At 44.8% G+C, this 18,231-nt stretch overlaps 1 protein-coding gene across 3 annotated transcripts in view; it reads right to left on the reverse strand.

Annotated features, from left to right (window-relative positions):
• The window catches only part of IDO2 (indoleamine 2,3-dioxygenase 2), a 61,825-nt gene extending 53,277 nt beyond the window's left edge, over positions 1-8,548 (reverse strand). For all 3 annotated transcript variants that reach the window (XM_036877484.2, XM_036877482.2, XM_036877481.2), the window contains exon 1: positions 8,338-8,548. In XM_036877484.2, the coding sequence (XP_036733379.1) occupies positions 8,338-8,436 (99 nt within the window). In that variant the 5' untranslated portion in view covers positions 8,437-8,548. The remainder of the gene's footprint in view (positions 1-8,337) is intronic.
• Positions 8,549-18,231: the final 9,683 nt, after the last annotated feature.

Here is an 18,231-nt window from a genome sequence, read left to right on the forward strand (position 1 = left end):
TTTTCACCCAAATGAAAGAAAACTAAAAGTGAAACTACATTTTTCCAGTCTGACATACACTTATGATGCAGGAAATCCAGTTTACTAGGGGATTTTTTATATCAGCTCAGGAATGGAAATGTCTATGGGGTCTCCATCTACTGAATCACAGGACAGATTGAAGAGGCTCCGAATGTCATAAGCACTGTTGTTTCTCAACAGAGGAAACAACAAAGAGGGGAACTCTGCTTGTGGCCCTACCCAGGGTTCACGCACCTCACAATGGGATTTTTCCTCATGTAGGTGTACATAGTTAATCCCCAAAACAGTGTGTTGAACTATTGGCCTTTTTTTCCCCTTGTGAACCATGGTGGGAATATTCCTGAATCCAATTACATACAGAGTGGAGTTTTTAATGAGCACTGGATTGAGTTCACAGAACTGCATTCTAGTCCCTACACTGGATTTATCAAAGCGCTTCATGCCCCAATAGCAATCCAGCAGAGATGGCACCAGATCCCCATTCGATGCTTGTGATTCACTCAGGGCCACAAGACTTACTAAGTCCCAGTTAGGGTGACTGACAGAATCTGGTTTGCCCAGAACTTTCCCGGTTTGGCACTGAAAAATCCCACATCTTGGGTGAAGGGCCCCCACCCATAAGATGGCGAAATTCCTGCTTCTCTTCCGGGTCCTTGGTTCCCGCTGGCGTCACCTGAACCCCAATCACCCCTCGCACCCCTAGTCCCAGCACCTAGCCAATAGCCACCAGCCCCGTAGAAGTGACACCACAATCACCCCATGCCCCTTCCTATATAACCCAGCACCTTTCCCTAATAAAGCGGAATTCTCCAGTGAATTGCTGCTGTGTGTTGCTCCTTTCCTTTCATTGGTGCCGAAACCCGGGAGACGGGACACCCCAACTGGGACCCATCTTCCCCCCGACACCAGCAGCAGCTTGCCCTCGTCCTCTTTTTCTGGCGCTGGCTCCTCACACTCACCACTCCTCTCTGGCCTTTGGGTAAGTTTTCCCCCGGAGTGGGCCACTCTTCCCCAACGAGGAGGGAACTCTCCCCGCCTTAGGCCTTCACGGCTGTGGCGGACCCTCAAGCCCCTCCTCCAACAGCCATAAACGAGGTGACTCCTTTGCGGATAAGAACGCTCCCTTCTCCCCCAACCTCTTCCTTCCGTTCCTTCTGCCGAAAATTCCTTCCGCCGAAAACTCCTAGTACAGGTACCTCGGACTCCGGCGCTCTGCCTTCTTAGAGAAGCCTGGGTGACGACCCACACTTCCTAAGAAACCGACTCGTATACGAGTTTCCGCAGACCACCAAGGATCATCGGGGTCGCCCTTTGTCTCCTTGCGGTCTGTTCCCAGTCCGAGGATCTCCGTTCGTCTTCCCCTGTTTGTCTCCTTCTCTGTCCTTTAGCCATGGGAGCCTCCTCATCCCTTCCTTGAAAGTTCACCTCTTGAATGCCTGCTCAAGTATCTAGCCACCCTCTCCCTGACGCCTGATATAAAACCAAAACTTCTCCATAAATACTGCTCCCAAGATTGGCCGACATACCCCCTAGACAATAACAACCAATGGCCCACAGGGGGGGCTCTTGATCCTAACATCACTCGCGATCTCTTTAACTACTGCCAGTGCCTGAAAAAATGGAAGGAGATTCCCTATACCGAAGCTTTCCGCCTCCTCCCCCCGCCTTCACCCAAATTCTCCTAGCCTGCAAGCCGTCTCCCCAGCAGAAGCCTCCCTCTCACTCCCTTCCCCCTCCTCTCCTACAACAGCCCCTCCCCCTTCCTCCACCACCATCTCCTCCCCCACCTCACACCCCCTGCAGATCAAGCCTGAGCCTTTCAGCCCCCCTCTAAGTCCCAGGACCCTCCTCCATCTTTGCCCTAATCACCTGTTTCTCCCCCACAGACTGAGCCAGAAACCTTCAGTCCCCCACCGCCGTGGGTCTCCGCTCTCGAGATATCTTCACCTGCTGCTTAATAGCAGGTCTGAAAAACGCAGCTCGTAAAGTAGTCAATTTTCAAAAGCTCCAAGACATAATTCAAAGGAGGGAGGAGACTCCCTCCGAGTTCTTAGACAGACTCACTCAAGCCCTATTACAGTTACCAGCCTGGACCCAGAAACGCCTGACGGGAGACATGTCCTTATGACATACTTCCTGGCTCAAAGCTACCCCGACATTAAAGCTAAACTCAAAAAGTTAGAACAGGGCCCCGCTACCCCACAGACTGAGATCCTAACAGTGGCCTTTAAAGTCTTCCATAACCGGGAGGAGGAGAAAGAACGCCGTAAACAAAAGGCTGATCAGGCCAATTTCCAAATGTTGGCCCAGCTGATAAAACCACAACCTGGGCTCCCCTCCACAAACAAGCCCCCACCAGGAGCTTGTTTCAAGTGTGGAAAAGAAGGACATTGGTCAAGGGCATGCCCCTCCCCCAGATCTCCTACCACCCCATGCCCCAAATGCCACAAAAAGGGCCACTGGGGGGTCTGATTGCCCAGCCACCCGAAGGGGAGGCTGGACGAACAACCCCCATCCTAAGCCCTCCGTAGTGGGGCTGGCAGAAGAAGATTGACGGGGCCCAGGGGCTTCTTGCCCGACCATTTCCATCACCAACCAGGAGCCCAGGGTTACTTTAATAGTAGACGGTCGCCCCATCTCCTTCCTCCTAGATACAGGAGCCACCTTCTCAGTCTTGCGGGAATACCGGGGCCCTACCACGCCTGCCATTACTCCTATAGTCAGGGTAAGAGGTAAACAGATTTTCCCGTTAAATACTCCCCTTTTTATGCACAATCCAAGACAATCCCATACCTTTCTCCCACTCCTTCCTGGTTATGCCCCAGTGTCCCATCCCCTTACTAGGACGGGACATCCTTTCTCTCCTCCATGTTTCCATAACTATATCCACTCCCACAGCCCCCAGTACACCCTTTCTAATGGCCCTCTTAGCTGATGACCCCCCTCTACCCAATGAAAGCTCCAGTTCTGCCCTCATACATCCTGTAAATTCCAAAGTTTGGGACATTACAAGCCCCTCCGTGGCTCTATGTCCTCCTGCCTCTATCAAATTACGTGACCCCTCTCAGTATATCTGTCAGGCCCAATACCCCCTAACCACTTCAGCCCTCATAGGCCTTCAACCCATCATTCAAGATCTTTTAAACAAAAATTGCCTCAGACCCACTCACTCCCCGTTTAATACCCCCATATTAGCTGTTAAAAAAACCAACGGATCTTTCCTCCTCGTCCAAGACTTTCGCCTCATCAACATGGCCATCGTCCCTATCCATCCCTTAGTCCCAAATCCATACACCCTTTTATCGCAGATCCCTGCCTCGGCCTCCCACTTCCCAGTCCTAGATCTCAAGGGTGCATTTTTTGCTATCCCTCTAGACCCCTCCTCCTAAGATTTTTTCACCTTCACCTGGACGGACCCATACACAAGACATTCTGAACAACTCACTTGAACAGTTTTGCCACAAGGCTTCCGAGATAGTCCCCATATTTTTGGACAGGTCCTATCTCAGGACCTCAAACAGTTGCATCATGATCACTCCGAGTCCACCTTATTACAATACGTGGACGATCTTCTACTCTGCAGTCCCTCATGGGAACAGTCTCAACTTGACACTGCCTCCCTACTTAACCTTCTAGCTTCCAGAGGTTACGGGGTATCCCCTGTCAAAGCTCAAATCTCTTCCCCTTCTGTCACTTACCTCGGATTTCTTCTATCTCAACAAAGAAAGTCCATTACCTTAGACAGAAAACAGCTCCTCTCTGACCTGCCCATTCCCAAAACCAAGACAGAAATCCTTTCCTTTCTAGGCCTGGCTGGGTATTTTAGAGCGTGGATCCCTAAATTCTCCCTGTTGGTAAGACCCCTATACGACCTCAGCAAGGGCCCCCCTGAAGAACCATTATCCTCCTCACCCCGACACTCCTTCATTAAGCTCCGTCGAGCCCTTGTGGAAGCCCCAGCTCTCCATCTTCCTGATTTGTCGAAACCCTTCTCATTATACATTCATGAGAGGTCCAGTCAAGCTCTAGGGGTCCTAGGCCAATATTATGGCCCATCCTTTGCCCCAGTAGCTTATCTTTCCAAGCAATTAGACCCCACAGTTCGGGGATGGGCCCCCTGCCTACGGACAGTAGTTGCTGGACAGCTCTTGCAGAAGGAAGCTCATAAACTGACATTCGGGGTGCCCCTTACCAGTCTGTCCCCACATCACCTAAAAGACCTCTTAACCTACAAAAGTTTACAGACTCTCCCTCCCTCCAGACTTTTGACCTTACTGTCCTCTTTACTCCAAAATCCAGACATTTCTTTCCTCCCCTGCCCGCCCCTGAATCTGGCCACTCTTCTTCCTCTACCGTACTCTCCTCATACTCCCTTGCATGATTGCCTGGAGGCCCTTCACAACTTCCTTCCGTGCCACTCCACGATCTCCAAAGGAGCCCTCTCACACTCCGACCTCATCTGGTTTACTGATGGGTCCTCCTTTAAACATGAGGGCACCCATTACGCAGGATACGCAGTAGTCTCCCTCGAAGACATCATCGAGGCACGAGCCCTACCCCCCGGTACAACCAATCAACAGGCCGAACTCATTGCAGCCACCAGAGCTTGCACTCTGGCCCGGGACACGTCTCTCGCACTGTACACTGACTCCAAATACGTATTCCACATTCTCTTGTCTCACGTGGCAGTATGGAAAGAATGAGGCCTCCTCACCACAAAAGGAAATTCCATCACTAATTCAGCCTTAATTTCTAAACTTCTAGAGGCTTCACAACTCCCACACCGACTGGGCATAGTCCACTGCAAATCACATCAAAAGGACGACTCTCCCATTACAAGAGGTAACAATGAAGCTGACAGAGTAGTCCGGTCGGTTGCCCTATCAGAAGAAGCACCGGACAGCGATCCGTCTGCCCCTGCGGTTTTAGCCTTATCACAAGACACCCTCTGTTCCCAGGACAGAGAGTCTCTCTTCCGCCTCTTACACGATCTGTTCCATCCTAGCCCCCAATCCTTAATCCATTTTTTACAATCCTTTTTTTATCTCTCTCCTGAAGACAAAACCCTACTTGACCAAATCACCTGCAGGTGCACCATTTGCCAATGCATTAACCCTAATACCCCCCTCAAGGCCTGACCCTTCCCGGCTCATCAAGCATGGGGTAATGTCCCCGCCGCAGATTGGCAAATAGACTTCACTAACATGCCTCCCGTACGGCATACCAGATACCTACTCGTGTTAGTAGATACATTTTCAGGATGGGTCGAGGCTTTCCCCACCACTAACAAATGATCGTCCGCGGTTGCCTCTATCCTCCTCACCCAGATCCTTCCTAGGTTCGGGATGCCCACTTCCCTCCAATCAGATAACGGCCCTGAGTTCACTGCCCAAAATCATTCAGAACCTCTCCAAGTCGCTCTCACTCCCCTGGCATCTACACTGTCCTTATCGACCACAGGCTTCGGGAAAAGTAGAAAGAGCCAATAGGACTCTAAAAGACATCCTGACCAAACTATCTCTAGAACTACACCTTGAGTGGGTTCTCCTACTTCCCTTAGCTCTACTCCGCATTCAGGCCCTCCCAAAGAAACCTTCCTTCTTGTCACCCTTTGAGATCATGTACGGCCGCCCAATTCTACCCCCAGGGCTCCCTTTCCACAAAGGACCGATTCCTCCCAATATGGCCCTTCCGCAGCTCTCTCTCCTCCGCACTGAATTGTGGAAATATCAGGATTGGCTCCTTCCTGATCCATCCACCTCCCAAAATCCTCCTGTCTTACAGCCCTCTCTCACCCCAAAATGGGAAGGCCCACACCCAGTTATTCTCTGCACCCCCTCAGCCGCCAAGCTCTTACTGCCTGATAACTCTGTCACCCCTTGGATTCATATCTCCAGGTTGAAACCAAACACCCAGGACCCACCTTCTCTGGACACCCAAGACCCATTGGTCACAATCCAGAGTCCTTCGGATACAGCCCAAGATGCTGTCTACTCTACCACGCTTCATCCCTCTGATCCCTTGAAACTCCGCATCTCCCGTTCACCCCCTTTGCCATCCATACCCGAATCATGACTTTTTCCTCCTTTACTGCTCTCTCGCTTTTTTTCCTCATTCCTATTGTCTTCCCCGCCACCCCAGCCTCCTTTGTATGGCGATTCAAAGTCAGACAGACTTACACACAGCATCAAACAAAAATTACTGCCCTCATTGCCACAGCAGACTGCCCTCTGAAAGGCTGCTCCGAGCCTTTATACCTCCACTTTCCTCCCTCCACCGAAGTGTTCACTAGCAGCTACCTTTATTCTCCATACCTCTGCCTCCTCTATGACCAAAAACAAGCCTGTTGCAGGCGATGGCCAGACACCTACAGGGATGTCCCTACTGGTCTTACACCATTCACTACATGGGTAACTCCCAGTACCCACAGTATTACTCCTCCAACCCATTCTCTTCAATACTAACAAACCCTTTCCTTACCTGGCTTTGGCCCATTGCAGGCCCTATAATAATCATTCTCCTCGCCTGTCTCTTCCTGCCTTATAAAGTTTATCAGATCCCAAGTTGGTAAAATCTCTAATCAAATGTTCAACCAGCTTTTACTCAGGAACTACCAGCTTTTAGCCACGGAAGATCCCTCACCCTCACGTAACCTCCTCACCACACGCTGAGAAGGACCCCTCTCTCTGCTGGAAACTGTTCCTAGAAACAATGGCCGCAGATGCCTGGCTTCTGGCACCCGTATCCTCTTGGCACCATTAGAATCAACAAGTCCTCGACCTATGGTTACAGGGAACCTTCATTGATTTCCAACCTGAAGAAGTCCACATCTACTCATCCTTACTGTGGGGAGTCCTATCAACCCTTTCCTCCCAGTCCTCAAGCCCTCACTCCCTTCTCTGCCCCCGTTCAGCAGGAAGCAGTCAGAGAGAAAGCAAAGTCCACAACCCCCTAGAGGAGAAAGGGGGGAATGAATGGCCCCCACCCATAAGATGGCGAAATTCCTGCTTCTCTTCCGGGTCCTCGGTTCCCGCCAGCGCCACCTGAAGCCCAATCACCCCTCACCCCCCTAATCCCAGCACCTAACCAATAGCCACCAGCCCCGTAGAAGTGACACCACAATCACCCCATGCCCCTTCCTATATAACCCAGCACCTTTCCCTAATAAAGCAGAATTCTCTGGTGAATTGCTGCTGTGTGTCGCTCCTTTCCTTTCATTGGGGACCCCTGTGGTCCAGCAAATGGAGACCCTTGGTCAGGCTGGTGGCAGTGTCAGAGAACACAGTCCAGTACAGGGGCTACAACTCGACTCCACATGACACCCTGAAGTCATTCTTTTCGAGACTCAATGGACCTGCAGATCTCACAACCAACAGTTCTCTGGGAAACCATGGGGGTCAGCAAACAGGTCAGACCTTCACTCGTGTTCGTATTAACGCTCAGAGGTGAAGAAACACTGGAGAAGGTATTCAATCAAAGCTCACCAAATTCCAGGCCATTCTTTGATCACCGTTAACTGGCAAATTAGGCTTAGGAGGGAAAAATTGGATCTAGTAAGTTCTGGCAGGGACTACAATCTTAGATCCCTGGGCCCTTAGCCAGGTAGTCCTGGCCCTTGTTTATGGTGTAGTGGAAAAATAGATGTCAAGAGTCCCAAATACTAGTCCCAAATAAAGTAGACTTTGGACAAGCCTACTTCCTCGCGACTTCAGCTGGCCCCAAAGTTAAAGGGCCCAGATGGTTTCTAAGGACTCCTACGTTTCTAAGGACTCCTAAGTTTTAATGTTTACATTCAAAGGGTAAAGTGTTGATAAGGGTTAACTGATGGAACAGAATGGCATTACCAGATGAGCCTCAGTAGAATTAAGAAATAAGTACTGTTTGTTCTCAAGCGTTCCTTTCTCTTCTGAACAATTTCTGAAAACACCTAATTCCTCCTCCCAGGCCCTGAAAGCACCCCAGGCATATTGTGTTCACTCTTTTCTCCCCCTAACAAGTCATGATAAACTGATTTGCTCAGATTATTGCTCTCTATTGAAGTTCTGTCTTTTTCTGGATGACTTCAGTTTTCTCAGAAGTTTACTGAGCCAATCAACAATCTATTTTGTGTTTTTAAATAACTGATATTAGAACATTCTACTAAACACTCCTCTGCTGTTACCACCACTTCTCTTTTGTTAGTCACACAGAGCTCTTTGAAGCTCCTTTTCCATGCTTTTATATGACATGTCTCTTAATGATTACATAAATTAAACAAACAAACAAATCAGCAGTTCAAGGAACCTATTCTGACCTGATCCGAGACTTTATCCTTACCAGAGGATTTGGAAGAAGAAAGCCGTAATCTTCAGAAATGTGAAATCTTCCTAAAGTCAATAACAGTGGTGTCTTCAAATTCTGACTTGGAAGCTCCATAATTTTCTTCGAAGTATCGGCACTGAAGTGGCTACTGAGAGAGCTGCTCCAAATGCACTGAAGACCTCAGTCAAGGGAGCTTGAAAGGCATATTTTCATTGTAGTTAGTCAAACTGTGTCTCAGCAATGGGGGGAACTTTGGACCGAGGTTGACCCTCCATCAGAGCAGACTCTGATGCAAGGCTGAGTAAACAATTCGACAGCTGATTAAAACAAACAGGCCAGCCAAAGCACCTCAGAAAAGAATCCCTCCATTTTTGTCCTACACTTGTATATAAAAAGACTGGTTTTAAATGCAGAGATAAAATTCTACCTCAGAAAAGGGAAATGACCCAGACCTTAAGTTGTGACTGATCCCGAATGCCCTGCCAGGAATCTGGTCCACAATGAAATTTGACAAATTTATCCCAAAGGAGTGAACCATTACAACTAGAAGTTACTTACATTTAAACAGATATTCTGAATGGGTGTACAGTAGAGTGGGGCGGAAGACCAACTCCAACTCTCTCCATAAGTCAGGTGTCTGCACGTAGTTGGAAAAACATATTTCAAGGTTATGAGTGCTTTGATCTACTTAAAGAAATAATACTTATAATCACTTTTTCAAATCTCCAATTGCGTTAAAGGAGGATATGTATATATTTTTTTAAGTTTAGCCAATGAGGTAGTGGATAACAAACTTGAGAAGAGCCTAAACAGATCAGATCATTTGATTTACCCCTCTTCTTTCATCCAACATCTTTTGGGAACCTACCAGTAAGGTGGGTGATTTTACCTAGAAGTAGATACCACTCTTACTAATTTGGCAGGTTAATAATCTGAGGCACACACACGTGAATATGGTCATTGTCTTCATCCACTGCCATCCATTGTCCACTGATTATCAGCCAAGTGAGGACTGGAGGCGAGGTAGCTTGATTTCCAAGCCATTGCTCTGTCCATCGGGCTGCCAGGCTCTTTGCCAGAAGTACCGTGATGGTTTGAATTCACTTCGCACGGAGCCAGTGACAGGTCCCAGCTTGGAGATCTGCACTGGGCAAATTCTTCAGGCTTTGCCTTTTCTAGTGGCGCCTGAATTTAGTCATAGGTTGAAAACAAATTTATTTGAAAACTAACTGCTCTATTCTCACCCGTTTTCTAAGATAAATGTGAAAGCTAAACGTGGGAAGTGATCTGATAATTCATTAACAATTCCCCCCGAGGGTTCAGCTTTGAAGGTTGTATGTCAAAAGTAGCCTAACTGGTTTATGGCTCTGCAGGCACTTGCACAATCCTCGGTAATCCCGCTCCCCCCACTCAGTATCCAACCAGCTCAGAGATCAGTGTCTTATGCCTCCTAAATGTAATTTCTCAAACTTGCTATCATCTTCTTGTTCTTTCCATGAATGTCAGATGAAAAGATGGCCCAGTTATTTTTGTTTATGCTGTCATGTCACTTTCCTCCATTCCCTCTGCACCCTCTCAAGAATTTACTGTAACATTATAAAAGCATAGAATATAAACCGTCAGAACTGAAAGAAACATTTTAGTAAAAGATCTCATTCGACACCCTAATTAAATACAGGGAAAAGCTGAGACTTTTGAAAGTGAAATGACTTCTCAAATGTCACCCCAGCAGTTCGCATCAGAACTGGACTAGAATTTTGACTTCCTGCGTCACAGCCCAGTCAGTACTCTCACTGTTAACTTAGCCAGGACTGCCCACAGACGAATCTCTGCTCTATCACCTATCAGCTACGTGGCTTTTTAACAGATGTGGTTTAAAATTGCAAGCTTATTTCCACATCTGGAATAATAATGTTCGTCTCGGGGACATTTTGTGATGAATAAATGAGAAATCAAAAGTGAAGCACTGGTTAGACAACAGTAAATGTTATTTTTCTCCTGCTCTTTTTGCTAAATTCTGAAAATCCTTTTTTAATATCATGTTTTTCTGGTTTTCTTTTCTATCATTCTGGTTATAATATCTTTTTTATGTCAGTTGCTGTCTCCTATTTATATTTCAGCCCTGAACATATAGATATTTGCGGTGTTATTATAAACATTTTTCTACCTCTGTGTTCTTATGTATTTCTCCCTGATCTTAACCATCAATTCTATGCCCAGTTTCCCAAGTTTGCATATTCAGTCTTGACTTTTTTTGTTGCCAAGGTTTAGATGCATGGTACCTGTGGGTCAGCAGACACCTTGGGTCCTGCCATAAAAAGTCTTTCAAGAGCTTCTCACTGTAAAGTAAAAAAAGTTCAAATATCCTTGGCCTGGCATTCAAAGATGTCCATACCTGACCCCAAGCACCTTTCTAGCTGTGCAAAATTCTGCAGTCACCTTGGACTCTTTCACCTCACGTTTCAAGTTCTAGCTGCTTTGACTATTACCCATACCCTTGTCTCATCCTTTCTGTTAAATTGTAAGCCCCTTGAAGAATCCACATCGAACCCAATTTTGTATTTTTCTTTAGCAGCAAGCCAGGGTCTGGTGCTCAAGAAATGCTTGTTATATGAATGACCTCTCACAGTCTCACTGTGGACTATATTTTTAGAACTGGGGGCTTCAAGCCAGTAATAGTGTGTGCTCATCTCTGTTGTACTACTGTCAGCCCAGCCCCAGAGACTTACTCTTCAGTATGGAGCACAGCGGCCACACACTCCAGGAAGCTCTGCTTGGCATCTTGTTTATCAAGAGGAAGGTGGTTAAACATAAGCATGCCTAGAAACTTCCTGTCTTACCAGTCAGGCTCAGAGTTTCAGAGTCCTGGGTTTTATGATTAGCTTGCACATGACTTGCAGGAGTATCAGTACTTAAGAAAGGTTGTTTGTTTTAGACTGGCTGCCAGGGCCTTTGGAAATGGAGCAGGCAGTATTCACAAAAAGGAGAAAAAAATTCCCAACGGAAATTTTTAAGAGGTCATTTACATGTTTACTGGATGGCACTTTCAGATAGATTTAGCTTCAGTTTCAAACTGACAAAATCCAAAATCTGAAAAGTCAGAAGCAGTCAGCCCAGATGACGCTAGAACACTGAGACTATCCTTGTATTGCCCAGTAATTACTTCTTTGTTCATAAATTCCGTGGGACTTCCCAGTCTCTTCTGGTCAACTTTCAGGCATCTGGCATTTTGCCTCCCTTTTTTTTTCCTTCTCTTTTTGACATCAGTTTACTGTTGGTGGTCTCTACAGTTCCGGTCCTAACTCCCTCTCTTCCCAATTTGTTCCCTTTCCTGGGTGATCACATCTACTCAGAGACTTCAGCTGTCATCTCCAATGACTCCCAACGTTTTGTCTCTAGTTGGATTTCTCCTACCATCTCCTAGACATCTTCACTTGACTGCTCTACAGAGCTCCCTCTGAAATATCTTGACACATCAACCATATAATAGGTACCTTCCCCGTTACCGGAAGAGCAAAGGCTTATAAAACCCCCAGCGCCCAGCTCAAGGGCTTGAGCAGAGATCCTGCTGCCTAGTGGCCAGTCTCCTGCTATACTTAACACTCATTCCCTCTTCATTAGAAAAATGCCCATCTTCCTCATCTTGTCCGTGTCTTGGGGAGTGGTGTCTCTCAGTTTGAGGGGCCCAGTGAAGAATGAAGACCTAAGAACCCTTGTTCAAAATTATTCAGAATTTTAAGACACTGATAGTAGGGCCCTAAGCCAAGTGTGGGGACCTTCTGCAAGTCCCTACATGACTGCATAAGTTGAGTGCCCATGAAGCTGGCCCTAATACCTCTGTGGCCACAGCTGACCAGTTAGAGACCTGGGAAGCATGTGCACCTTGCATCCAACAGAGCTCCAATCTTGCCAGTTCTCCTGACCTAATATTTCCCATGTTTCCCTTTATCCCCGATCCCAACACCATTGTTTTCCATCCCTTGCCATTTACTATTAGAATATTATATCATAATAAACCCCTAACTGATCTCTGCCTCAAATCTAACCCCAAAATGCTTTCCCATCTTTTCAGACTTGGATGACTTTTACAGTCTCCAAGTTTGTCACCCTGCCTTTATCCCACCCCTATGATTTTTCTATTACCAGTCATTTAAATATTTATTTATTTATTAAATCTCTTCATTTAAATATGATTTGAATAGGCAAATATAATAAAGTCCTTTTTCTGCTTAAAATCTTTCCCTTTGTTTTCAGGATAAATTGAAACTACTTCAGTGCACAGCCCTTGAAGTCAGGAACAGTTTAGCTTCCCTGACCTGTCAACCTTGTTCTTTTACCGTTCAACCATGTGGAAACACGTGTACTTCCTCAAAGAGACCACCATGAGCTGCCGTTGTTTTCACATCCTTCGTTCTCTACCTGGAATTTTCTGAATTTTATTTCATTTGCATATATACTAATCACCCTTTAAAACTCATCTCGCATACTACTCATCTAGGAAAGTCTATTCTTACCACACACTCTTTGCGATGTTGCCCTCTCCATCCCTGTTGTGTCCATGGAAAGCCCCATTTTCCCTCTCCCACCCCTTAGTCGGAGTCAGAAAGAACCGCTGTATGCCCTTGGACTCTCTCTTTATATTTTTGGCTCTTATTCCATTGTGTTGAGATAATCCATGTGACCATTTCCCCACTAGTGAGCTCCTTAAAGGTAGGGCTGGTACCCTCAGTCTTTCTATCTCTACTGTGTAGTGCAGAAACTAGAATAGTATGGTTGCTTATTAAATGGTTATTGAACAAATGAGTAATTAGGGTAGAGACTCTGATGTTTGTAGGGTTAGTTTTAACCCCATTAGGGAAACAATACTTGAGTCAACACAGTATTCATATATTTCTTCTCTTAACAGCCAATATTTAAAACGCAGTGCTGTGTGTGTATGATGCAGAGATGAAAAAGCCATGAATCCTACCTATAGGGAACTGACAAATTGGCAAGAGAAATAAACACACACACACACACACACACACACACAGCCATAATCATTACATGAGAGCAAAAATGACATACTAAAAGAGAAAAAAATAATCTCTGGGAACACAGCTGAGAGATAATTCTTCACAAATTAATCCTTCAGTTGGGTTTGAACAATGGCCTGGAAGAGTGGTTTCCAAATAGAAATGACAGGTGGCGGGCGGTTGTAGCAGCACGGCCATATCACTGTGGCGCTTCCCAGGTCCGTGGGGCTTTGACTTGACCTGGAGAATTAGAGGATCTGGTTTGTGTATTCTCCAAAAGCCACTCTCCTCAAAGACAGGTTATTCTGGTATTGTCTTCCTCATTCCTACTGCCTCCAAGACTTGTAAATCACCACAAAACAAGAAAAAGAGCTCCTCTTCTGACTAACTGGCAGGGTTAAGGGTTAAAGAATTAAAACAATGCCACTGAGTGAAAACACTTTGTAAACTTTATATATATATATATATATATATATATATGTGCATACACACAGTTATTATATCAAAATCTCATTACCTTGGAATATATAATATATGTTTATATACTCTCACATATATTTTATGTCCTCTTTCAAGCTATAAGCTTTACTTTCTCCTGTTAAGGTATAAGATTTCTCAGTTTTTTCAACCATCTGACTTAAATCTTCTCCTTTGGGTACTTTTTTCCTTAATTGAAGTTAGATGATATACAATATTATATTGGTTTCAAGTATACGACAGTGATTCAACAGTTATCTATGTTATTAAATCCTCACCTCAACTGGTGTATTTACAATCTGTCAACACAGAAAGATGTTACAGAGTCACTGACTATCTTTTAGGTACTTTTGCCGCATCATAAAACCAAACCTCAAAATCAGCACCAAGGTAATTTTCCATAAAAATTCATTAACAGTACCTTGTAAAAGAGATGATTTTTTAGAGACTTGAAATTTAACAAGCTGAACAAATCTGGTAACATAGTCCTATTTCTTCCAATAATTTTCTGGTGAATTGTCAAGCATTGTACCTCCTGATGTTTCCAGTAGATGACCACATTCTACCAGCAAGAGAAAGCCTTTTCTATCATCTGGGTAATAAATGCTAATCACATTTCCATCCCTAGGTGCACAAACAATGGCTTTAGAAACTTGGCACACACCTTCTCCGACTGTAGTACATTCACCACTTCATTTGGTTCTTAGTCTGATTGATTTTACATGTAAATAGTTAAAGGAGATGTAATGGCTCACAAAGTACATTTCTGATAATCTAACGGAGGCTCTACACATCAGGTTTTGCTTTATCCTGCAAAAAATAATTAGCATTTCATAATCTGCCAATACCTCTTTATTGAATGCATTTTTTACTGTGTCAGTGTCCAAAGGGAGCCTCCCAATAAATAAAGCATGTAGCCAATAGACCAAACATTATCCAAGTCCATGTGCACTTTGAGTTGCAATTTCTGGGGTGAGTGTGTAATTAAGACTTCTGTATAAAATAGAGTGCTTTTTACATGGCATTTTCAACTGAGTTAATAGCCCAAACTTGGCCATTATTCATAAGTAAGAGACCAGTTTCTGATATAATATGTCATGAAACTAAAAATACAACATTCTTGTGACAATCTGGTGCATGAAGTTTAAGCTTTGCGTTTTGAAAAGGCTTTTCATTCCTGTTCTTTAGATAGGTGTTCCTTTTGCTATTATGGTGCATTTCTAGTATGAGGTACACATCATCGCTATCTTCCAAATAGTTATAAAGCACCAAAGTAGAAGGATCTTCCATTTGGTAATGTGTGGACTCTATACCACTCCAAAATTTCTTATCTATTATTTTGACTGCAACTTCCAAGCCAGTGTGAATGAACTCAGCTCTGTAGCCACCAGCAAATGATCCTCTTCTGAGCAGGTTCTAGCTTTCCAATTTCCCATCTTCTCTCCCACCCAGGTCGCCGTATTTCCAGGCACCGGTTCAGTGCCTGGTAGGCCCCCATTAAGCTCAGCCTCCATGACTGTGACTCCTGTGGCAAAAGCACAACCAGAAAAAAAGGTCTCCAGGGCATCTGCAGGCCAGGAGTATGCAGCCGCCGAGCTCTCATTTAAAAAAACCAGCTTGGGCTGGTTGCCCCACAGGGCAGCAATGGGAACAAAAGCAGGTTTTTACCACCCCTTGTGAGGAAAACTTTTCTTTCAGGGAGGTTGTAGTGTGTGGTAGTTTGACATTTGCTGGAGTCAGATTGCCTGGGTTTAATCTGCTACTTATGTACCATATACTTATATGACCATATACATATATTTATAGCAAATCTGGCCTAAGGATTTAAGGCCGTATACTAGCTGTGTAGCTTTTGAAAGCTGCTGAATTCCATCAGGTCTCAATTTCTTAAAAGTAGTAGTACTTATCTCAAAGGCTCACTGAAATGACTAGTGAATGGGTATGTATTAGCTGTGTATAAGAGTTTGCTGTATTTTCAGAGGCTTTGGAAAAGGAGTCATGCGCTGTATAGGCCATTGTGACTGAGTTGGCAAGAATCTTCGAGACCATTGAGTGCATATTTCTATGCCAAATTTCTAACTTTTCAATTGTTTATTGTAATATAAAACAATTCCATGGAAATGAGCTCATTTCTATCTTCAGCTCATGGCTGACCAACAATGACTGTATGCCTCTTTGCACCAGGTCTTATAGGAGTATAGGAGGATGTGAGGAGTTCAGGGCAATGTGAATTGAACAATATTCTCTCTGTGCCATGTAGTATTATATTCTGTGTATTAGAGTGAGAAAACTGGGTTATAAGTTATACATAAGAAACTTGTCATTAATTGTGCGCAAGCTAATCATAGAAGGAAGGGGATAAAGAATACCTCATTTTCTGAACCCTAGATATTAAAAATATACATAGTTTAAGCTAAATTCTACTCACTTAGAGAAAACAACTGAAAGTGTCGAATTGTACAAGGACATAGACTGGAATGGATTCTCGTTAATTCCATTCACACAGGATCCATGTTGCTACAAACTCATTACATCTAGCTAAAACCTCGGAGTGTGGGAGACTCCCCTCCCCTCCGCGGGCCCTGCAGAGCAGCACCCACTGGGATGAGCAGAGACCACATGGCCTGCAGTGCAGCAGTAGCAGGCCTTCTGTAGAGACATACCCAGTGTTTTGTTGAGCCTCTTCTCGTCCAGAGATAGTTAGTTAGTTAGTGGAACATCAAATATCTAGTATTTGGACATACAGAAGATAACAGACTGAGGAACAAGTGTCCACACTCTCTGTGGAGAGCTTGGAGCCAATTTCACTCAGTCTATTACCTGTATAACAATAGAGCAGTGTCAGCAGCGATCTTTCTGCCTATGTCTCCTCCTTCAGGTCAGGCAGCTGTGATGTAAAGGAGGAGGTGCATGCGCAGGGTCTTGCTGAGGGAGCCATAGATGCTCTGCATCTCCAGGCAATTCCACACCTACTAGGTGCAACCGGCTCTGGGGGAGAAATGCCTGAGATAGCCCTGTGTTGTGTAGTTGTGGAGTCAGACTGACCAGTAAGGCCGACAGGGCAGAAAAAAATCTTGGCACCAATAAATCTTCAGCAATTTACTCACTTATGTTCTAGTATTACTTTATAGGTTCCTAACACTTCAGCATTAACTTTCATTCAGTCCTCATAGCAAACTTGTGATGAGGCAGGACACATACCATGCCCTTCTTACACAAATACCAAGTGACTTGTCTAAGGTCACTAAGCTGATAGATGTCCAAAGTGGAATCCATGACCTTGGTCTCCTGACTGAATTTAATGCTTTCTAAACTGCAGCAAACCCTGTGGCATGATGATCTATCTTCTGGGCCATCCCTCAAGAATTGTACACATGTGCACATACACATATGTGTTTGGGATGTATGTATGCATGTATGCATACTTTTTTCATTTTAACTTTATATATGCTCATTGCAGCAACATTGGTAGGAGAATAAAGAAGAAAATGTGTCCCTAAAAACTCTTACTATTGTCATTTGGTGTATTTTCCGAGGAATCAAGTGAAATTTTGTTCTGAGCAGAGAGATTTCACTTGATATCATTGGGTGAGGGTGTATTTGAGAAATAAAATGTCCAAACAGTTTTCAGAAGTTTGACTTTATAAGTATGTGACTATATTTCCTTCCTCAGCTATGCTTGTGTGCACTCAACGCAGTTCCTTATCGCTGGGCTTTTTGTGATTTGAGACTTGCTGATCCTGCACCTGGACAGCCATTCTGCTTTTTGTCTCTTCTCATCTTTAATAGCACATCCAAGTTCTGGCTGAGCATCTAGCATCTCATGAGATCCTGTCAGTCATCTCCTTTTCTCTCCATCCCCTTTCCAAAATTCCCTTCCTCTCTAACCCATTCTAAGTCAAGTGAAAAAGAGTTGTCAAAACCCATAACATTCTTCTCCCATTTTTACCTAATCATGTGACCCTAAGTACATTGCTTCCCTCCTCTGAGCCTCAACTTTGTCATCTTTAAAATGACTCTGGCTCATATGATTTCCTCTCCAGACCTAGCTTTCTTACATTCCATCATTAAATACCTTTGTGCCAGAATGTGAGTGCCTGATAACCTTGACTTCCCAGGAGAAACTGACCAGAGAAAAGTGACCTCTTCTTGTTAGCCCAGGTTAATTTATTCATAAATTCACTCAATCTTCTATGTATATTCACTCAACAGATATTTGCTAAGTATTTTCTAAAGACTGGAGGTACCTGGGTCTGGTCACCGGTACGGAGTGTCCCTGGCATCATGTATCAAGAGTACAGACAAGTAAACAGGTAATCATAAAAAATGTGATTCTAGCCAAAGGCCACCCCAACCTTCAGCCACAATCATCCTGATTAGTCAGCAGTCCTCAACGTTGAGATGAGACCCTCTACCA

This window comes from Manis pentadactyla, chromosome 7 (assembly GCF_030020395.1).
Source record: "Manis pentadactyla isolate mManPen7 chromosome 7, mManPen7.hap1, whole genome shotgun sequence".
In the NCBI taxonomy this organism is placed as follows: domain Eukaryota; kingdom Metazoa; phylum Chordata; class Mammalia; order Pholidota; family Manidae; genus Manis; species Manis pentadactyla.